General features: G+C 40.1%; 1 protein-coding gene across 2 annotated transcripts in view; it reads left to right on the forward strand.

Annotated features, from left to right (window-relative positions):
- Positions 1-23,517, forward strand: part of TULP4 (TUB like protein 4) — a 125,736-nt gene that overhangs the window by 77,670 nt on the left and 24,549 nt on the right. The window contains exons 4-7 of one of the 2 annotated variants that reach the window (XM_086745934.1): positions 12,631-12,811; positions 15,284-15,418; positions 19,359-19,525; positions 20,371-20,412. In XM_086745934.1, the coding sequence (XP_086602060.1) occupies positions 12,631-12,811; positions 15,284-15,418; positions 19,359-19,525; positions 20,371-20,412 (525 nt within the window). The remainder of the gene's footprint in view (positions 1-12,630; positions 12,812-15,283; positions 15,419-19,358; positions 19,526-20,370; positions 20,413-23,517) is intronic. The other variant, XM_086745933.1, reaches the window with a different exon arrangement.

Raw genomic sequence — 23,517 nt, forward strand, 5'->3', positions numbered from 1 at the left:
TGTTGCTGGAGCGTGTCCAGAGAAGGGCAACAAAGCTGGGAAGAGACGGGAGCACAAGTCTTATGAGGAGCAGCTGAGGGAACTGGGATTGTTTAATTTGGAGAAGTGGAGGCTGAGGGGAGACCTCATTGCTCTCTACAGCTACCTGAAAGGAGGTTGTAGGGAGATGGGTGTTGGTCTGTTCTCCCAAGTAACTAGCAATAAGATGAGAGGAAATGGCCGCAAGTCACAGCAGGGTAGGTTTAGGTTGGATATTAGGAAAAATTTCTTTACTGAAAGAGTGGTCAGGCACTGGAACAGGCTGCCCAGGGAAGTGGTGGAGTCGCCATTCCTGGAGGTGTTCAAAGAACATCTAGACGTGGCACTTCAGGACGTGATTTAGTAGGCATGGTGGTGTTGCGTTGATGGTTGGACTTGATGGTCTTGGAGGTCTTTTCCAACCTTAAAGTTTCTATGATTCTATGATTCTGTATGTTTACAATGAGTGGGGCCGCTCAGAATTGCTCTGTAAGATACAGTCTTTGAGGAGGAACTCGAAGACTTCTTTTCATTGATGGATGAATTACTCAAATTACTGGGAAGAATGGCTAGAGGCTTTTTATAGCATTGAAGAAGTGTCGTTAATTAACTAGGCAGTTTGTTCAAGCCACAAGAACTGCAGACAATGGTTAAATCGCATGTAAGGATTTTAACATTGCATGCTGCATAATTGAGCAGTACCATTAAAATGCAAAAAGAGAACAGGGGAAGGAGACTTCACTTGTCTTTCAAGATAAATCTGCTTGTTGTATAAACAAACAGATAAACAAAACCCACCACAGCTTAACTGTCTTTCATATTTTGGATTATTTTTAGAAGCATTTCAGACCTTTGTGGCAGACTTGCTGTTAAAATCAATGATTTCTGCTTGCTTGTGCTAAGGGTTCTGTGAATGTTTACTATCCTGTTGCATCCTTTTATAGACAAAATATGTGGGTTTTTTATATATACTTAAAATGTTTAAATGTTTTTGCAGAGACATCGTATTCTTGTTTTATGTATTTGTATATGCTGGGAGCCAGTAACACTTGGTTTTTGTTTTTTGCTTGGTGCCTTGATAGTTATGATGCCACATAATAGTGACAGAGAGATTTTGTGTGAAAAAGCAGTGTGAATTTCAAGTGCTAGTTAGGCCTTTCTTTCTCTCATCTCTTTTTATTATGTTGTTTTAAAGCTGCATTATGCAGCTGTTTCTGTAATAATAGATTTTTTTTTTCCTTTACTGGTGTCTTTGAGTAGTTTTATTAGGGTTGTCTTTCCTTTTTTTTAGCATTGTCTTTTCCTCTTTGCCTTTTTGCCTGAAGTAGATTTTCATGTGTCTTCTGTTGAGAATACAGCTTCCGAAAGAAGGAAGAAAAAGAGTTAAATAGCATGGTGCCTTGTGTCTTTTTTTAGTTTTGCTCTCCTTTTCTCCCTAGCAATGAGCAGCTACACTGCAGAGTTCAGTACTCAGCTGAGGTCTTCATAGGCGTTGCCTTGAGTTTTGACGAGGATGGAGAGCAAGGATGTTCTCCCTAGAGCCTCCAAGGTTCATCTGCAGCTTCAGGAGCTGTGGGGTCTCTCTGTGGGTTTATTCCAGGCAAGGTTTTTCCTGCCGGAAACCCTAGTCGATACTGCACATTTATTGAGTGGGTAATTGAAGGAGCAGAGCAACAAGGTGATGCTTCAGTGTGCTTTCATCTTCCCACTCGCTTCATCTGTGCCTTGCCTAATCTTTCCCTTGATGCTCTTCATCCAGCCGGTAGTGGCAAGACATTGAGAGAGCTGACGAGATGGTGCCATTTGTTCTCGTCGTGAGGGCTGTAACATGGGGATGTTTATGTGCTGACAGCATCGTGGCTCATGTTTTCTCAGTAGCTCCTGCAATGTTTCATGTCAACACTGTTTCAGATGAGTCTTGCAAATAAATTTTATCCGTTAATGACTCTGTCTGAAAGGAGGAATACAACTGTTCTAATGTTTTGCTCATCTTTGTAGACAACGTGTTTGATGTTTGTTACTGCAAAAAGCGAATGGCTTAATCGATTTCTGCATCCCCTTGGATACACGATGTACTGGGACATACAGATCACCCTCAACAATATATCTTATAACTCTTTGCCTGGATCTGACATAACGCTCAGATAGGTTGCAATATTCTTATTTTAGTTGACCAGAATCTGGGGTTTGTAAAGCTCTGCACACTCTACTGCATCTTCCCTTCCCTCAGGCAAGGAAGGATGTGAATGGTGGTGACAAACCAGAGATGGAGGGAGAGCTGAAGACTCGTTGCGCTGTTCAGTTAATGTGTCCACTTAGCATTTTTATACCCAGTACTGTTTTACATATTTGGAGCATCAGTGTGTGAGTCAGCAGAGTAAAGATGGGCACAAACAGGAACATGACCGCTCTCTGTGTGGGAAGTGTCAGGAAGAAAGAAGTGGTTTGCCTCTCCTCTCACCTTACTGGCACATGCACAGAAAGATTTGCTCATATAGCCTGAAATCTTCAGTTTTTTTGGGACAGGGAGTACTTATTTGAAACTGTGTTTCTGAAAAGCACTGTGTTATGCCTCAGCTGTAGAGACAAATAGTAAGAATGAGGATTTGCAGTGCACCTGCGTAAAGTAGCAGCACATACTTATGCTACTTTTTAGACAGTTCAGGGAAAAAATGGCACCACCTCTCTTTCTAAGGTGAAGTCATATGTAAGGTAGGAAAACTGCTTTAATTTGTTCATTCAGATTTTGAGGTGGTCAGGATGTGAGTAGAAGTGTAATTCTTACAGAGGAGAAGCTCTCCAAACTGTGAAGGTTTTACAGCTTTTTTTTTTTCAGAAACAAACAGTCTCTGCTATTCCTTTGCCTAAGCTACTTGACTGAGAATGCTTTGGCCCCGGAGCCCCTTTGGTTCATGCAGAGCTTTGTGGTCTTTTCAGTTCAAAAGAAGTTTAGCTGCCAGAGTGGTTAATTTAAGTTTTATTATCACTGGAACTTGATCTGTCAGTTTTTTGGAAGTTAGTAAGAAGACCAGGAGCCAGATGGGGTCTTGAACTTGGGTCAGATGTGTTCAAGCCTGTGAATAGTCTGAAACTTTCCTGCAGGGAAGGAGAATTATTGTGATTGAACCTGGAGGAGAAGGTTTGTGGATTTCTCCCGTAGATCTTGTCTGGGGAAGCATGGCTAAGTTTCATAGTAAATTGGAAATGAAAAGTAGTATTTTTGGAAAGTGGTGTCACATGGCCTTTCCATTGATGTGACACAAAGAGATAGTATACCAGTGGAAAGTGGGAGTAGTATCTCTTTGTTCTCCAAAACCTTTCCCATCAGTGTTTCATCCTGCGTGGATTCATCTTGAGCTCTCTGCTCTTTGTCAGGAGCCAGTTTCTTGTCACTGTTCAGACGTTCAGGGATTGTTGGCGACTGCATGAGCTGAAAAGGGCTTAAGCCTTCCCTGCTTTCCTTGCTTTTAGGAGGACAGTATTTCTTCTTCAGTGCCTCATTTTGGTAACAATTTATTTCTCAGCCTCATTCCATGTAAACTCAGTTATCCTTGACCTCACCCTTTCTGTTTTTCCTAACTGTGCTGAATTACTCCTCTGCCAGCGCCCAAAACCTAGAAGGAGAATGGAGAAGTTGAGGGGCTGGCTTCTGTTCGTGATAGCTTAACCCAGGGTTGTCTTGATTTTGTATTATGCAATTCAAAACAGCAAGGACATTGCTTCTGAACGGCTTTGTATTGCGTTTTCACTGGTCGAGGGCGCAATCCTTGTTGATAAGTAATACCCTTTTCAATTAGGGAAAAAACCAAACCACAAAACCCCAGCAGAAACTTTCAGACTTCTGAAGATCTGAAGGAAATTTTAGTTTCAGCAGTGAACATATATTTCAAGAAATAAGTAAACTCTGTCTTGGGAACAATGCAGGAGACTAAGTGTATCGGTTTACTTCTTTGCCTGATGGGGTGGTTGGTAGTAAAACTAATCGTGTTTTCCCACCTAACAGCACCAAATAGTTGGTTTTATTCCTATATGTAGTTTGATATATGTGAAAAATATATGTTTTCATAGACGTTTGTGCACTTTCCTGGCAGAGTTTAGTGAGAAAATGGAAAACCATGCTGCCTGAAGAGCATGCCAGAGTACTTCTGCTGTGGGACCTCAGTGGTCCGGGCTCGGAGTCCTGTCCGTGTTAAAAGCTACAGAAGATATTCTGTAGAAGTTGTTCCAGCTGCTGGCTTCTTGTTCGTTTTGCATACTACTTCGGGTGTCATTTGAAACCTGACACAAGTTTAAAAAAACCCCACAACTCTTTTCCACATCTAAAGTAAACTTAGATATATTGTTAATTCTGTGAATGTTATATAAAAGGGCAACTGTTTTAACTTAAGAAACTAATTATTGTAGGATGCTGTCTTGAAAAATGTCTCAGAATTCAAGAAAGAATATAGAAATGTGTGCCTGGAAATACACAAGTCAGAATTAGTTCAGGTATGGTTACGGGGGCATATAATAATCAATCTTTCTTTGATTTGCCAGAATGCTTTCAAATAACATTCTCTTCACCTGGACAATTGCTTCCATCCCCATGTGTCCAGAGTAGTTGTATAGCTCGAGATCTTGGTTTTGAGACTGCTTACGTTTTTTATTCATGAAACAGCATGCAAGACTGTGTCTCGTTTACAGTCATTCAGCTATGTTACACTATTTTAGAGAGAAGTAAAGCCAGTGTGGTTTGAATTCTCAGATTTTAGTATTTCAATATTTATTAAATGGATTTGTCACCGAGATCTCCAGTGTATTTACTTTGTCTTCTCATTTGAGGGCTTTGTAACAGTTATCTAGACCCTGTGGACTTTGTAAGAGAGAAGAAGGAACAAGCCTGGAAGTAGGTAACTAAAGCAGTGCTGCTTTTGAAAGTGCTGATAGCAGTGTCAAATGAGAATTTTGCCTCTGTGTACATATAGAATCATAGGATGGTTATATACGGAGATGATCTTATGGTGTGTCATCCATCTGTGGGGCTGGTAACTCCTCATGTCCAAAGGAAACCAGAGCTCTCCTCAGTTTGTTCAGGATAAAGACAGTCAGAGAAAGCCTAGTGCTTTCCCCTCAAGCTTGTGTGTGAATTGTGGTGAGGTCTCTTTTGGAGTCAGTTCAAAAAATCGTTTTGCAGCAGTTGAATTTTTAATGGAAATGAAAAATATTCAGCAGGAGAGCAGCTGTCTTCCTCTCTCTGGTTCTCTCTGTTTCTCTCTGAATTTTGAGGTAAAAAGAAGGAGAACCAGAAATACCACACCAAAAAAAAAACCAACCTTTCACTTTTAATGTATCCTAAGAGGTGGCTGCTGCACTGTCTCCTGCTTTGTGATGGAGAAACAGTAAATAAGAAGAGCACCAGGAATGCAAAATGCTAGTACCAGAACTAAATGGCCTTGAAAATGTTGTAACTCAGCCTTTGCAAGACTACTTTTTTGTTATGCTAAGGAATTAAAATACTTAAAGGCAATAGGAGTATTTCCTATGTCAGTAAGCCTACCTGCATAAATAACAAGTTGATCCCTCATTTTGCATAATAATCAGTATATAGTTCAGTTAATTTTGGATCAGCAAAATAGATTTATCTCTGTTAGTATGATGGCTTTATGGTGACAACTCTGAAGGCTCTTCCTATCGTAAATAGTAATGTTTGTCCGGATGGCTAAATCAGGGCAAACGGAACTAATTCAGCTTGGAAGGACAACTGGGGAGATTGTTAAAAACTGAAAGTGAAAGTTTTTGTGAGATCATTCGTGGTTTACTTGGTCACAAGGTGCTGATGAGATTTCTACCCTGGGCTACTACTTCACTGTTAAGAGACTCCTCACCGAGTCTGAGGAAATTAAAAGGAGGTCCTGGAACAGGTTAGTTTGAAATGCAGCAGCTCCCTCTGTGTGACTGGTACATCCAAAGATTGTGAAGGATCTTGAACATGAACTTAGCTGCTAGCAGAAATAATCACATCTCCGTCATAAGTCTTGAAGGGCAGCACTGTTTTCCTGCAGTACATTTGGAAAAGAGTTTAAGAACATTCAAGAAATGTGCAAATAAGGTTTACATCTGCACCTTGCGCTTTGCATGTGCCATTAAAAATGATAACTAGAAAAAAAATAGCCAAAATGGTATATTTAGTTCTGAAAAAGTCAACATGTTCCAATGCGAATAGGCCCCCCATTAGGATTTCTGGACAGAAATACCTGCACGTGCGCTTTGGTGTAGTGGGGATATATCCTCTGCATGAATGATTTGGCAGGTGTAGAAACCCCAATAAATTATAACAATACATATTTACAAATTCTGTTTGGATGGAGTAGCAGTGCAGGAAGAAGAACTGTTCAGGAATTGGTCTGCAAAGAGGAAGACTAAGTAGTCAATTTACATTATAAAACTGGGGACAGTGGGTTTGCCTTTATGTCACCCTATGTTTTTTTTTACTTATTTATTTTAAAATACTGCTGTTTAAAATACTTACTCTTGTGAGATAGCAACATTTACAGATTACATACAGTTATTTGTATTACTTAGGACTGTAAAAGGCTTTGAGTATTTCATGTCCAGTGGAGCTCAGTTTGCTGGACGGGTCCGGTAATCATCTTCTAGGGCACATCTAACCTTTTGCCTTTCTAATGTGATCAGTCACTTCCAGGAAAAAAATTGTGTGATCACTTTGTCCCTGCAGCTGCCATTTATCCTGTGGGAGAAGGAAGAGATATAACTCAAGAAACTGCTCAGTGGAGTTACTGGCAACTTCGCTACAGCTAAGGGAAGATTAGAGCACCTGAGATTTCATGACAGATGACATTAATTTTCAAAACATTACAGTTTATCCAGGAATTTAAATGCAATCTAGTAATGCACCTTGCATAGTCCTACAAGGCAAGTTCTGTCTTTCTGTAAAAATTGTGGATTTTAAATAATCAAATTATACTAGGATGGAGTTTACTAGATTAATTTTCAATGCTGTTTCAATTAGCAGAGTCAGTTGTTTTGCTTCCCTCAGTTGTCAGATGTGCATTCTTTGTAAAAAGTCAGAGAGGTTTTTTTTGAAAATCCTAGGCCAACAGGAGTAAAGCAGATAGATGTTCATTTTCCCACCTTCTAGCATCATGATACTGGAATCTCTCACTTCAAAAGTGCTATCCTGAAGTAGCCTCCAAGGGCTTTATATTTCTTCCTGTAGCTGTAGGAAGTCCAGCAAAAATAACGTTGCTGATAGTAAATTACAGTTCTCTTACAAAGCAGTGGGGCTCCTGAGCTGGACCTTCAGTGCACCGGGTCTTTGGTCCCTCCATTGTAGCTCTCTTGATCTCGGTGCTGCCAAACCATTTTCTGCTAACACTGTGTCTGGTCCAGATGCATTACGACATCGCAACAGATCTTACAGGAATAATGACAGTTCAGCACAACAGATCCACATGTAGCAAAGTCACTGAACAGGTGCAAGTTTTAAAATAGAGGGAAGTAGATTTAGATTGGCTATTAGGAAAAATTTTTTTACAATGCAAGTTTTAGAATGCTGGCACAGGTTGCACAGAGAGGTGGTGGAAGCCCCATCCCTGGAAACATTCAAGGCCAGGCTGGATGAGGCTCTGAGCAACCTGATCTAGTCAGGGGTATCCCTGCTCCTTGCAGGGGGGTTGGACTAGATGACCTTTGAAGGTCCCTTCCAACTCTAACCATTCTATGATTCTAAGTTGATCCTCTTGGACTGAATTGTTTAGCTTCTTGGCTGTTCTAATTTTCATCTCCTCATGAGGTGAATACTTCAGAACAGAATACCCCACCTTTTGATTACCATGTTTGTTTTAGGAATTGGCATATTTCAAACTGCTGATTGAAGAGTCTTTGAAATCTTGAGCCTTTAAGGGGACTGCAGTCTTATGTTATAATAAATAGGAATCACCCCAAGCTTGGCTTTCATGGAGAACTCAGACACTTTTGTTTCAGGACTAAACCCAACTTTCAGCTCTTGATATACTTAAAAAACTGTGTGTGAATTATCCCAATGCTGTTTATCACAGTTTCCCCTCCAAAGCACACAGCATCAGAGCGCTATTGGAGACTGCTCTGCGTTTGTATGCCCTTTAGTCGGCTACAGCTTCGCTGTAGTGCAGGATGCATTATGTTTGATATGTTTTGTAAAGGAATTCTGTATTTATGTTGTGTAACTGACTCACATTTTCAATATATTGAATGATTTTAGGTATTTTGTTATCAGGCATGATTCTACAAATGTTATTCTACAAGTGGTAATGCATGTAAAAACAGTTGAAATAATGAACAGTATGAAATGAGAGGAGATGAGACGAGAAGAACAACAGAACAAGGGGCCAAAGAACCACTTCAAAATAAGTTATTGGGATTGTTTTTTAAAGTACTATTATTATGATTTAACTTTTGTATTCAAGGGTTAATAAACCACTATAACTTCTTCATTACCTTTTTCCATGATTCCCTCAGAGCACCTAGATCTGCAAATACGTGAAAAACATGAATTTAGACATCTAAAATACATTTTAATTTCTCTGTTGGATCCTTCAGGCATACCCTGTTGCTCAACCTTTTTTCTGAAGGTCAAGAGAGTTTTATTCATCTGAAATAAGTAGCTTGAGTGTGGCATTTATAACTTGAGTAATGTTATGGATGATAACACCATCAGACATTTTTTACAGCTTCAGCAGGAGTTCAGCCAGCAAGACTATCAGCCTGATAAATGCTTTCATCTTGAAGGTTGTATTGCTACAATAACCCCGAAAATTAAAGCTGCTCCTTGAAACCTGTAGCCTGGCTAAAGAGATGAAGAGTGCCCTCTGACATTTCTAGGTTGCTAAAGAACTCTTTCAGGTTCCAGTGCAGGCATTAAGATGTTCACATGCAGCTGTTCTTACCTGAACTGGAAATTACTGTAGGACTTTGTAATTTTCAACTAGTTGGGGGCACTGCTACTCAAAAGAATTAGCTGTAGATTGAGATGAGACTCAGCTCTGGGTGATGAGTCCCAACGTTTTGTTCCTACCCAACTTTAAAGTGTTTCTAGAGGATTTTAGGAGGCAGAACTCTTTTACTGATATTTTTAGAAACAATAAAGTGTTTCACCTCCTCTGTCTGGGTATTTTGCGGTTATAAAACTCCTAGGAGCACGGTAAAATTCTAATCTATAGAGTAGGCTGACAGTGGTGTGGGAAGTTAGCAATTACAACTGGTAGGATTTTGGCTTTGTAGGAGTAGTTTGTTTTGTAGAGATCTGAAAGTGAGTGGTTATGTTCTGAAAGTAGATAGTAAAAGTGGCTATGCACAGATTATGCATGTAAAAACACTTGAAGTAATGAACAGCGTGAGAGGAGATGTGGTGATAAAGTGGAAAAAGAGTAGAATAAAGAACCACAAGGGAAGGGAGTAAGATACAGAGGTAGAGTTCTTGCTTTTATATCTAAGAATAGTAATCTGAGGCTTGTAGCAAACTTTAGCCACAGTTTTAACCCAGCAGCTATTTAAGACAAAAATATTTATAACAGGTAATGATTACAATCAGGGCACCCAGATACTGTTTTTTTCATTGCATCTAATAATGTGAAACAACTGAGTTGATTTTCTTAAGATTTTAATGACTTCACTGGAGTTCCTCTGTTAAACTGCTATTCTAGTTTACAACCTTCTGTATTTCCTGGTCGTCACCTTGATGACAGAAAAAAATTTAGTACTTCTTGTTTTTGACTGAGAGCTTTGAAGCCATGCTCCTTTTCTGAAACTTTGAAAAGTGCAACCATGACAGTTGCTTCCTAGGTGAGTACAATTGTGTAAGTTTGATACAACACACCGTTTGAATGCTGCAAGTCTGGCACAACGTTTCAGAAGGAAGATGGAAAGGAAGACATCTGATGAAGTACAGGGATATCCCAAGTAGGCTATGATTCTTCAGCTTGGAAAAGAGATGACTAAGAGATTAGATAGTGGAGGTCTGTAAAATTGTGGCCGGTGTTAAGAATGTAAGTAGGGAACACTTGTCCTGTATTTCTTTTGATGTTAAGAGGTAGAGGTTACCAAGTAACATCATCAATAGCCAAAGAAGAGGGAGTATTTTTTGCTGGAAGCTATATGAGTGTGCAGGGTAGGTGCCTGCTCAGTGCATCTTGTCCTTCTACTCTTCCCCAAACACTTGACCACTGTTAGAGGTAGGATACCAGGCTAGATGGTGTGGGTTTTTTTTTTTAATCTGGGCATATAATTGTTAGAATCTTGAATTTACAAGCACTGGAAATAGGTGGCAGACTGAAGGGCAAGTATAAGATTTGACCTTCCTTTTAGCTTCATTTTTAGTGCTGGCTAGTTCTCAAGTTGATGACTGCCTTTAAACTTGCTTTAAAATGTATTTGCCTCATATGGAATTACATGTGTCGTAGTTCAGCCCCGATCGGACCAGACTACGCAGTCTCTCTCTCACTCCCCCCACACTCCGAGAGAACAGGGAGAGAAAATATAAGGAAAAACGGCTCAAGGTTTGAGATAAGGACAGGAAGAAATCCTTAAAGTTACTGTCACGGGCAAAACAGACTCGACTTGGGGAAAACTATTCATTTATTACTACAAACAGCAGGATAATGAGACAGAGAACAAGATAACCTCCCCCCACCCCTCCCTCTTCCCGAGCTTAACATTATCTCTACTACCTTCCCCTCCCGAGCGGCACAGGGGGGAAGAGGGAATGGGGGTTGTGGTCAGTTCATCACATGTTGTTTCACGCCGCTGCTTCATGGTTGGGGGAAGAACTCCTCGCATTCCTCCCCTGCTCCGTTATGGGGTCCCTCCCACGGGCCACAGTCCTTCGTGAAACTGCTCCGGCGTGGGTCATCTCTTCCACGGGTGCAGTCCCTTCAGAACAGCTGTCCCAGCGGGCCCTCCACGGGCCACAGCTGCCTTCAGGCATCCACCTCCCCCGGTACGGGGTCCTTCACGGGCTCCAAGTGGATCTCTGCTCCTCCGTGGACCTCCATGGGGGCTGCAGGGGGACAACCTGCTCCACCATGGTCGTCACCACAGGCTGCAGGGGAATCTTGGCCAGGAGCCACATTACTCCTCCCCCTCCTTCTGAACTGACCTTGGCGTCTGCAGCCGTTCCTCACAACAGGCTGGTAGATGTCTCTCAGGATCTTTTTTACATCTTATTCACTTCTCATCTCCTCTCCACTTATTGCAGCCGGGCTGGACTGATTCGGGCCCAGTCGGCTGCCTGGCGAGAGGCCAGAGGGTGAGGCCTGCAAGGCCCATGAGGCCTGCGCCTCCCCCTCTGCGCCTCTGCCCCTACTCAGCTTCTTCACATCTTCTCTCCTCTGTCTTTTTTTTTCTGTTTTCCCATTCTTAAATACGTTATCGCAGAGGCGTTATCACGAGACATTCTGCTACCAATCGGCTTGGCCTTGGCCAGCAGTGGGTCCACCCTAGGCCTGGCCAAGTCCCCTGAACAAAGGGGAGCGACTTCTAGCAGTTTCCTACAGAAGCTGCCACCTTAGGCCCCCCCACTAAACAAAACCACGACAACATGATAGCAGCAGCAGCAGCCTTGGCTAATGCATTTATCGTTTAGTGGATTTATTAATCCTTATTTCCTGATGTTTTTCTAAAATTCATCAAATATGCAGGATCTTAACTTGCTTAAAGCCTCAAGACAGAAAATGCTTATAAAAAAGAAATTGTTGGTTCCAGTCAGTCTGACTTCAGTCAGTGTGTATTGGCTATGAAGTAGTTTAGGGGCAAGAAAAAAAACTTAGATTACCCATTTCATATTTTAAATGGTGGGTAGAAGCTCTTCTTCGTCTCTTCCTGAATGTGTAACATATTGCCTTTCTCTATATAATCTATTTCCAGTTGACTGATCATAGTACTTCTTGCCTCTGTTTTTGGAAGACATTCTCCCACCTTTTCTCAGCTCATCAACTGAATAACCTATCCTCCTCTATTCACCTTTCTGTTTCTCGCAAGCGGTTTGAAATCTCTGCTAAGATCTCACTTTTGTCAGCTCTGCTTTTTGATGCTGGTACGACTGATGCATACCTAGATTTCTTCCACCAACTTCAGAAGTTTCTATATAATCCAAGAATACTGCAGAATCTGTGGTTGCCCTTCTGCCATCTTACTTTAGTTGTAGTAATGGCTAAGTTCATATAAAGTGTAATGTCTCATATTAAAGTGAACAAAATCATAGAATCAGAATGGTTTGGGTTGGAAAGGACCTTAAAGGTCATCTGGTTCCAACCCCCTTGCCCTGGGCAGAGACACCTTCTGCTAGCTCAAGTTGCTCAAAGCCCCATCCAGCCTGGCCTTGAACACTCCCAGGGATCGGGCAAATGCATCTCACCATGAAACATCACTTGCTCAAAGATTTTAGGAGCTTAACTCTAGGCCTTGCTGGTTTAACTTCATTATTTATATACAGCTTTTGTTGTGGTGTTCTGTTGTAGCACCATTTCACATCCCTGACTGCTTTAATTTCCAGCATAGCTAGTTAATTAAAAGATGTATTTGAAGGAGGGTCCAGTGGCTGACATATAGTGGGACTGAGGGCTGTTCTGTTATTTTCAGGTACTGTTTGGCACTGCTGATGGACAGGTTATCGTCATGGATTGCCATGGCCGAATGCTGGCCCACGTGCTCCTTCACGAGTCAGATGGCATCCTCAGCATGTCCTGGAACTACCCCAGCTTCCTGGTGGAGGACAGCAGTGAAAGCGACACAGATTCTGACGACTATTCCCCACCGCAAGGTAGTGTTGTGTGCACATCTTTCTGTTTCAGCTTTGCAAGTGCTCACGAAGACATCTCGAATGCCAGGGAATTGTCATGCTGTACTAAAACAAGTCAAAAGATGGTGTGTTTCTGTGGAGGTAGCGTGAGGAGGGATGAGTGGGTTCATCCCCAGCTCTGCCACAAGCCTTGCTTTGTGGCTTGATGAAGGTCATACCTCATCTGTGCTGCTCTGCCTCCATTTGCATAAATGAGATAACAACAGAAAGCTCGAAGTTTTTACTGAGGTTGAGTGAAAAACAGTAGATAGGTGTTTCATATTGGGATTCACCGATAAGCTGATGTGAGATATGGCAGTGGAGCTGGTCAGAGCATAGTCACAGGAGTTAATACGTTATTATATACATTCATGTGAAAAGACACCAGTACTAGACATAGCAGAAAGTACTACATCTTCAATTTTAAAGAAATCCTGTGAAACGGAGATAACGCTCATCATTGTAGTCCCATTCTTGATAGCCCTGACATACAGAGCTGAATAAATTCTGTAGAAGGATTGGAAATGAAAGTATTTCCTGCAGTTGCACAGAGTAGAACAAGGGTGACTGGAGCTGCCTGGATTTACTAATTCCCATGCTTCAGAGCACGTTGCCAGTCTGAGGGTCAGGAAGAAGTCCTTACTTCCCCTTAAGTATAAATGTAACTCATTGGATGACATATTTTGGTTTTAAACTCTTTGGAAATCATCAGTAGCAAAGACGTAGGAGGCTTAGGTATCCATGCACAGTCAGCCCCATGCTTCTTATTCCAGGGAATGGTAATACTTCTTGTTAATGCTGTTGATTAGTCTGTAAGATCTAGCTAAACTGTTCTGTGTTCCAGTCTCTGAATTCTGAACTAAATTAATATAACAGTGATTGGACAATTAAAAACTTAAATACATAATAGCTAGAAATAATTCTGAATTTGTGTCTCAGATCTGAACCACTGAATTGAGGACTCTTGCAATTTTAACTCTAATTTGGATTCAGTCCAAAAATCTACATTTTCCAGAATCATGTGCATGTATGTCAATGTAGCAAGCATATGTATTTAACAAATAATGATAGAAGATAATGTGATCATCTGGTAAAATGTTATCATCTTTTAAAACTGAGTTTTGTTTTGGCTTTCATGCTTCACTTCTGGTAGTGGGTGAGATTTCTTACCTTAGAAGAAGAGAAACAAATGTCACATTTCCTAGCAAGCTTCTAAAGCAGGACAAAAAACAGCATTAAATTGAGTCTTCCTTTTTTTTTTTTTTTTTAATACTGAGATTCCAGTTGGAGGATGGTGAATTTGCAGAGTACACAGATGAGAACTTAAATGATCCAAATGTGCTAGCTGTTTCTGAGTCAATCAGGGGGTGGGTGGACTTGTTACAAGCCTGTTTTAATGATTACCCAAACATGATGTGTTTTCTTTTGAGCAGATGCAGCATAAACCTCGCAAAGGTGACAAGCCTTTGACTCACACAGATGTGTAGGAAGGGCTGGAAGTTTGATGGATTTTTCTTATCAAATTATATACACACAGAGATGCTAATTACGAGGCATCTTTCTCCAGAATGCTTTCTGATCAGCTTTTTTACAATTTTAGGAAGTAATACGACTCTTAACTGGCTGTGCCGTTTTATTGACTGAAAAAGTGCTGGTTGTACCTTGAGGGGCACTTTATCAGGGGGCAGCTGCATCTTCTATCAGAAATTGTAAACAAAAAGAGTTAAACAGTGAACGCTACAGATGGTGATATTGTTCCTTAAGTATTTGAACGAGGGAATTTCAGTGAATGCTGAAAAACAAGCCCAGAGGAGCAGAGACTTTGCAGAAATTGTTTTTAGAGCCAAGTGTTCCATTTGGGCTCATCTCTGCCTTTGAGTGCGTTGGATCCTGTTATGCAGGATGACAGGTAACTTGTTGTGCTGCTGCCTAGCTCTTAACATTTAGAATACAGTAATTTGTGAAAGGTCAGTATGTTCTCTGGGAAGTTCTCATAATGTCTCTCTGTAATTTCAGGAGGAGTCCCCAGCACTTGCCCAAGCAGAAAGTGTATCTAACAAATAGCTTTTAATGTGATTATATTGTTTATTACACTGGTTTTCAACTTGAGTCACAAGGAAGCCTTCCAAAGCATTGGTTTTAAATTTGTGACACTTTGGGAAGTTGACAATGGAGAAGGATTGAAAAACATTGCTGTATAGTGTAATAGTTTATGCAGAAATCACTTTGGATATACTGTAATAAAAATTCACAAAGTGAAAACATTGGGGTTTCACAAAAGCAGACAAACTAGCTAGCTAGCTTTTGCCTTAAACGTTGCAGAAATAAGCAGGTAGAGTTTGAGGTTTGGAACCACTCCTGATAGCGGTAGGCTGAAGTACAGTGTATTTCAGCCTGGATGTAGTAACTTCTGGTTGTTTGCCTTTTGCTCACTCCCGAGCCTTGTTTTTGCAGATGGACCAGCTGCGTATCCAGTACCGGTGCAGAACACCAAGCCGCTACTTACTGTCAGCTTCACATCAGGAGACATCAGTTTAATGAACAATTACGACGACTTGTCTCCTACTATCATCCACTCAGGGTTGAAAGGTACACCATGAAGCTATTGCACCCCCTTCCTATGCTCTGTTTTTCTTGTCTTTTTATTGATACCTGTATAGGTTATGTTTTTGCGGTTGTCTCTCCTAACCCAGAAACACTCGACCACTGTTATTGCCATTTCCACCAGTGACATCTGCTGGTGGAAGAGCTGCACTTGGCTGACAGAGTGTTTGTGTTTGAACAAATGTTTACATTTTTGAGATCTTGTTTATATGGCAGTTTTGTAGAGCAAATTGATCCATTTACTGCTTTCCAGCTGAATGTGCTAATGTGTTTATTCCTCTGTGTTACTGCTCCTGCTACCTAACACTTCGTTTGCATCTTTAATTCACGAGGTCTCCTGCCGTGCTTTTGGTCACCAGGTCCGAATCGCAAGGCTGTTTTCACTCCCACGAATTTTGAAAACTTGCTAAAGTTATTAATTATCAAGAGGCAAGTTATTCTGAGAGAAGGAAAATTCCACTGATTAATTACTATCCGTCTTGCTGAGTAATGTGCATGAATGTTGTACGAGCAGTATTCCATGTAAAATCTTTAATTCACATTGAAATTTTTACTGTTCTTACCTATCAAAAAATCCCTTACTTTGACAGCACACTCAGTACAATTTACGGTGTTTTGCCTGAGGAGACATTTTAGTTCACTATGGCATATAAGTGCATACTTAAATGTAAGTTCCATTGATTCTTCTCCATCTCCACAGGTAAATTAGTTTATATTAGATGAAAAAAAAAGTAATTAAGCTGTTGGAGCAGACTCTTAGCTGTTCTGTAACAGTGAGATATTTTTGATGAAAAGTTGCCCTAATACCAACCCAGTAGTTTTTGGATAATCCACTATGCAGGGTAGACTTAGGAGGTAAAAAAAGTCACATTTGAGGCTTCTTTTCCACTTCTACTTCCATTCATGAGAACACAGGACGTGCATGGCTGGCATAATGTACCATCATGAGGCAACCCTGTGATCCAGAAAAGTTCTTCACCTGAAAGGATGCCTAAAGTCTGGGAAGCTGGAACTGGTTTAGAGAAGCTCTTGTGATATCCGCCAAGGGGTTTGCTCAACATCTCTACAGTATTATGGTAATTAGGGTAGGGAGTACTCTTGAGTTGTCATCTAGTCTAGCTTTCAGCTGGAAACAGTAGAAGTGAACCCTGTCTTATTCTCTGTTTGGAGTTACAGGGCTCTGTCTTGGTGAGGATATCTGTCCTTTTTCCCATTGACTTTCACTAATGGAAAAAAAGATTCCTTAATTACGTCACCCTCCTCTAGTGAAATATTAATGTGCAAGCTAGAGCAGAAATATTTTTATGAATTGTGGACTACATCGTTTTCATCAGTAGACAAGAATGTGCAACATCCTGCTGGATTGGGAGTGTATGTGAGACAGAGACAGAGAAAGGTGATTGGGATACCACTGTCTGTTGTTTTGAAGCATTGTACAGTGGAAAGTATTTATGTATAGTTTTATATAGATGTTCACATTTTCTTCATCTTCTTAACAAAGTTTTTTTCAAGTGACTGTGATTTTACTGTTTTTTATCACATGCATGAATGTGCAAAGCCACCCAGCGCAGGGTCTCCGTCTTCTCCAGCCACTTGTATTCTGCTGAGAATGGACGATCTTCAGTATTATCTGCAAGTCTTAATTCGTGCGATTTTGTTTGAAATCGCAAGTATTGCTTTGTGGTCTCTGCAGCAGATGTCCTTGTCTTTATGGGCTGCTATCGACTACTCAATGTATTTTCAAAGCAGGCAACTATAAAGCCCTTTCAAGCAATAACAGTATATTTTTGCCGTTCTGCTAGCTTTGCATAGTTGTTATTTTACTGGGAATATTTGTATTAAATTGATAGAGAAAAACCTTTTCTTTCGGATGAGAATTTGATTAGCCAAGTACAAGTTCTTCTTTTCGTCCAACTTGAACGCTTCTGGAAGTTTTGTCAGTTCTAATGGAGGTCCCAAACTGTTCAGTTGTATTCTTTCTTTTTTTACACTTCTAAACTCCGTGATTCTCAGTGCACTGATACCTGCAGAACTGCTGATCTATGTCTGCTAGTTGTACTAGTTAGCTACAACTGCTGCCTGCAGAGCTATGAAGCATTTTGTGTGTTCTCTATTCAAGGTTTGCTGATACATGTGCCTGTAGTGACTGGCAAGTAGTTTCGAGAGATGGCTGATCCACTGATTCAGTTGCAGACCACTACCCTAGATGAAACCTCCATCTAATTTCTAATCTCTGTGCTCATGCTGAGACTTAGTTATCAGCTGAGCTATTTTACATCCATATTTAATATTTGTTGAAGACCCTACTGGCAGTGCAGCGGGCTGTAGAGCCACGTTGCTCTGGGGGGATGCTGCAGCCCACGTCCAGCCCTTCGCTGCCTTTGCAGCAACCTAATCCTAGGAGTTTTGTGGGAGGGAAAAAACTACTGGTCACGGTAATCACTCCTCTCACTCTTGGTGTGGGGATTGACTGGAAGTTTTACCTGAAGATGTCTATCCAAAGGAAACTGTTTTTTCACTTTGGTAGTTGTGTAGTTAATCCACTTACCAGAAATGGGGTTGATCAGCTTGCCTCCTTGATTTCCCGTCTGCCTATCATTACACTCTCTGAGAAAGATGAATTAAATCCCATTGTAGGTTACTTAGAGATCTGAGGACTAAGAGAAAAAAAGAGGCATACAATGCCTAGCTGTGGAAAAATTGTCTTGAGGAACATGCATCTTTCTGCTAATATGTATAGATGCATAATTCCTATGAGAAATATCAGAAAGTTGAGATAATACAACACCATTTTAAATTGCACATAAAAGTCCCTGAAGATGACAAGCTGACAACTTGAAACAATTTTGAGATACTTCCTGCCAACTCTCATTTCTCTCCTGCTTCTTCATTTGAAGACAGCTTCTCGCCCACAAATGTCTTCAAAAGGTTCTCAGCAGATTGAGCATCCCAGAGCAGGAAAGTTTTGTCTTTACCTTCACTTTGTCTCAGCACAAAATAGCTGCCTTTCACCTCTGGTTTAAGGGTAAAAAGGTTTAAAGGCTGGTTCAATATTCCTTGCACATGCAAATCTGCCTCCAAAACACAAGCAGAAACACAAAATACTGGTTTAGTGCTCTTGTTGCAATGTGACAAAGAGCTGGAGGATATAAGCGTTTGAAATTAGCATCCCCAAATTAAGCTGTGGGCGTTCCTCATCATGAGGTGCCTGTAGGAGAAGTGACTGATATGTATATTCATATCCATGCGTATGAGAGGCTAAGCAATCTCTGTGTGCTTCTGGCAAACTCCTGCTAGACAGATGAGCAGATTTTCACAAGTCAGGTGTCAAAAGAAAACCCATGACATGGAGGCCATATGTATTGATGAACAAAAATCCAAAAGTCTTTCTAGTTTGATGTTACACTAAACTGTAACCCTAGTTTGAGTTATGCTAAAAGTTATATTCACAACTGGTGAGAACATGAGGCATTGCTACATATGCTGCTTTTTTTTTTTTTTTTTTGCTATAGGCCTTTCCAGACAAATACTCTTTGCTGCTCTCTTAGTGAGACTATTTATCTGCGTATTAACTTGATTCACTTATTTACCCCAAAGATGTGCATAGGATCTTCCACATCGGTTTTTAAATCTCTGATAAATTCTTGTCCTTAGGGACTTAGGAGCAACTTCTAGACTAACCACAGAGAAAAATAAATGGGTTCTACACATTTTTTAAAATTTACAAATAAAAAGAAAGAATCAGTCTCAGAAGTGCATATGTGGCCTATTTGCTGCTATTTCAATGAAAGGATTTAGGTTTCTAAGTTAAGTAACCTTTGAAAGGATGATACAGCTGTTCAGAGCTAATACTTTGTAGTATCTGGAAATACTGTTCCTACTGATTCTAATAAATGATTATTGCAAACTGTCTATGCGATTTCAGATGTGGTGGTGCAGTGGTGTACACAAGGAGACCTACTTGCAGTAGCAGGCATGGAGAAGCAAAGCCAGCTAGTTGACCTCAGCAATGGTTCTCTGTTGAAAAGCGCGCTTGTCAAGTTCTACAATGTACGTGGGGAGCATATCTACACTCTGGAGACACCTGTGCAGGTAGGAGGTATTTTTAAAGTCAGTTCTCAATGCTTTGCTCACATGTTTTTCTCACATTAGCTCATTGATTTAGACCTGCAACGTGAAAAGCACAGCAGAATGTCCTGAACACATTCTAAAATATGATATAGATAAAAATGCACTGTAAATAATTATTATTTGCATTAAGGTAGACATCCAAGAGTGCATCTGATTCTAAGGCCCACTGTGCTAGGTATTTTGCAAATATGTAATGAGAAACGATCTGTTTCCACAATCATTGGGCCATGAACAGACAAGACAGAAAAAGGAAATTCTGTTGTTTTACGGATAAGTAACTGAGGAGAAAGGACTAGATAACTTGCTTGATGTTGTGACAGAGCCAAGAGCTGGACAAAAGTATTCCAAGTCCAGTATCATAACTACAAGATTATTCTCTCTTTGTTATTGCTGTGATTTTCTAATATACAATCAGTTGATCTGATGCAATAATTTACTTTTTATGGCATCAGATGGAGAAGGATGAATCAGAAAGTCTTGTTTCTGTTCCCACCTTCCGTACAGACTTTCACTGTAACCTCAGTTGTGTTACTTGTCAAGTAAATACCAACACACGGTCTGCGTGCTGCTTAGAAGCACAACATACTTTGTAGGTCTTCACTGATATTTCAGAACACAGCTGAGTGTCTCTCTACAGCTTATTATGTTTTCTGTGGAACAGAGGTTACTCTGTTCTGGATTCTGACTGTTACTAGTGAAACTTAATTTAGAATACTTCTGAAATCTGAAAGTGAAGGAAAATGCTATAGATATATTTACTTAATTATGTTTAATGATGCTAGTATTTATTATCATTTCTTTTTCAGTACCCTGATCTGGGATGGATACAAAAGGATGATGTGGGGGATGTCTCTGCTCCTTGCCAGGGGGGTTGGACTAGATGACCTTTGAAGGTCCCTTCCAACCCAAACCATTCTATGATTCTATGTAGTAAACCAGCTAACCATCTGCTAAGCTTTTGTCTTTGCTTATATTTAGCATTACTGTGTGCTTATTAACCTTAGCACTCAAGATTAATTCTTTAGTCTTGTAATGTATAAAATAACGGTCTCTAAAGCCAATGTAAATGTGTACAGCAACATCTAATGCTGATTAGGTACCTAAAGGACTTAGCTTGTACACACAGCTTTATTGCCCTTTCAGCAAAGTAGCACAGCCCTTTCCTCTTTGGATCGATTCTGGAGAAAACTTATTTATACCAGTGTTGCTTATTCCCAGAACAGGTAAAAAGCAAACCTTGTTCTGTTACTTCAGTACCGAATACCGTTCCACGTTAACAGTTGAACCAGTGTAACACTGGTGTCAAGCTGTGAAATCAAGTTGTGGTTTGAGCATTGGAACTGATGGGAGCACGTTGCCTTAAGGTGTGCGTGTGTGCAGGCTCTTCTCTTACTGTTTTGTTCCTAGTAGCCTCAAATTCTCCTTCATTTAAAAACCTTCATCTCCTCTAGTTCTCCCTGTATCCCTTAAACTTCTCTTCATATTTGCAGCTCTTCTCCTTTCTTTTCTACTTAATCAACTGGGAAAAAGCACATATTGTGGCTGACCTGACGGCTAATTATTATGTCATTATGTGAGTACTTATAGTGCAGCTGGCAGGTCATATAGAACAGGTAACCGCCAAGTTCGTGCTGCAGTATTTGTCATAGTGAAAATACTAACATTAGCCTCTCTGCTCTTTGCAGCTGCTAATTTTCACTGAAATGGCAGCATTTTAATATCAGGGAGATTTCTTCCCCCATTGTGAACTTCAGAGGAAAAACCAACAGCCTCAGAAGTTGTAAGCCAGTTTGGAAGTGAAGGACGGGGGAGGCAGCAGCTGGTAATCACCACTTGATAGCACAATCATGGAGACTCATTTCCTTGGGAAACCAGGATAAAAGTAACATTCAAACTGTTATATTTATTACAAAACTGTGTGCATAAACCTGGCTAAAATTAGACCCACTCCTCTTCTCTTATTAGTCAGTTTATTCTCTTTATTTAGTGCATTTAAATTCATATTTATTCAGCTACGGGAGGAAGTGAGGGGTCTTTCTGAAGGACACGCGTATCTGCTCATGTGGATTTTATGCTTCCATATATTTGAATGCTGGTCTAGCAGTATTACCAGCTAAGTAACAGGTGTGCTAGAACATTGTTAAGTATTTAGTTTACTAACAAAACTAGATAAAAACCGCTGATGTGAAAAAATTGCTAGTAACTTTTATTATTCTGTGCCTCTGTTCCAAAGATGTATATGCAAAGATGACAGTCAGTGGTCCCAGTAATTTGTCTGATGACAAATTCATCAGAGTAAATTAATTAGTTTTCTGCACCATGACCGTCAGCCTTGTAATGGGATTTTATAAAATTCATCACTGGTTATTGAAGAAAAAAAATTATTTCCTCATCTTGAACTCTTCTGCTTAAACTGTTTCTTCTGAAGCAAGCAAATGTGTGACTGGAAAAACACATTTATTCTAAATGATTGTTGTTCTGAATATAAAGGTAAAAAAAATAAAACAACAATGAACATAGAAAATAGTGAATGACAGGTGCAAAGCTGATATGTCGTGGTCCTTTGTCCCAATTCTTTGATAAAGTAGACGTCTGAAAATTTTATCAATAAAATATAGTGAACTGGTTTTGTTTTTGCTGTTTGTCCTGTCTTTGGTAGGATATTCAGAAACAAGATTTTATCATTTATAACAAAACTCAGTCTAAAACTGACAATGGGATTTATACGCGACTTGGCTGGAATGATACCTAATGTAAAGTCCCTGCAAAATCCAAGGTAGAACAGATTTGGGTACTGCAGGTTGCTCGTCTTTATGATGGCTGTTGTCCTGGATCCCTTCAAGGTGTTTTATATGCCACCTTCTCCTCCAGCTGTAGTATGGTTTTGGCATCCTCTGTCTCATTTGATTAACTGACTTAAGCTCTTACCTTTGATGTAGGATATTATGGTTCATAAACCTAGTTTGCTGACTATAAAACCCTAGATAAGGAAATCACACTTGTTTAGAGGTATCCAAATGAATGTGGTGGCTTTGCATGAAAAATAACCCTCATAAACAGAGTGGTAGAGTTAGGGTAGTGTAACAGTCTCTTGTTCCATGCTCTGAGGCTTCAGCCTGCCACCCTGACATGCTGCAAGAATATATTTGCAGAAAATAGTGGAAGGAGTTGAAAAAGCATTGATAATATTTGAGTAAATGTTGAAGTTCTGCTACAGAGAATCAAACTGTTTTGAACCTTGAAAGAATTACGAAAAAAAATTCAGAATGGAGTTCACAAAGTCACACCAGACTTTTATCTTACTGGAAGCAATTATATGAACACTGAGTCCATACTGTGACTCCAAGGACTTGATTGTATAAATGAAGAGCATATCTTATTTATTTTATAAATAAACAAAATATATCTTAAAGGCTGTTGATCAGCTGATAATGATTAAAAAATATACTATCAATTTCGATAAAACTTAGCACTTGCTGTGCTTCCCCTTGTGTACATGAAGACCAACCTGATGAACCAAAAACATTCTCAATTCTTTCAGCTGGCAGCTTTTTCATGGTCTTGCTTTTTCAGCATTTGAGAATGTGATGACAACAGCAGGCTGCTCTGGTGCTCATAATTTTTAATTGGAAGAATGTTAATTTCTTACATTGTTTGTTAAATCCTCATAACCCTTCCATGGCATCAAGCAGGGATGAGAATAATCAGCTCATTCCAGACTTTTACAGTCTTGCTGAAGTTGTTTACTGGAAATGCTGCAACCCAGTTTTGTAATTTCAGAATTTTTCATCTGATGTGCAGACAGGTCTTTATTATATCAAGTAACCCTACCTGCTGTCATAAAGCTCTCCTCTGAGTGGATACAGCTGCTTTATGTCTTCCCATCTGAACTTTGAACAGAGGAGTCTCCTGCAGGATCACTTCAAAATTACCTAACTGCTGACTTTACCAAA

Source organism: Chlamydotis macqueenii, chromosome 3 (genome assembly GCF_036417535.1).
Source record: "Chlamydotis macqueenii isolate bChlMac1 chromosome 3, bChlMac1.mat, whole genome shotgun sequence".
Taxonomy (NCBI): domain Eukaryota; kingdom Metazoa; phylum Chordata; class Aves; order Otidiformes; family Otididae; genus Chlamydotis; species Chlamydotis macqueenii.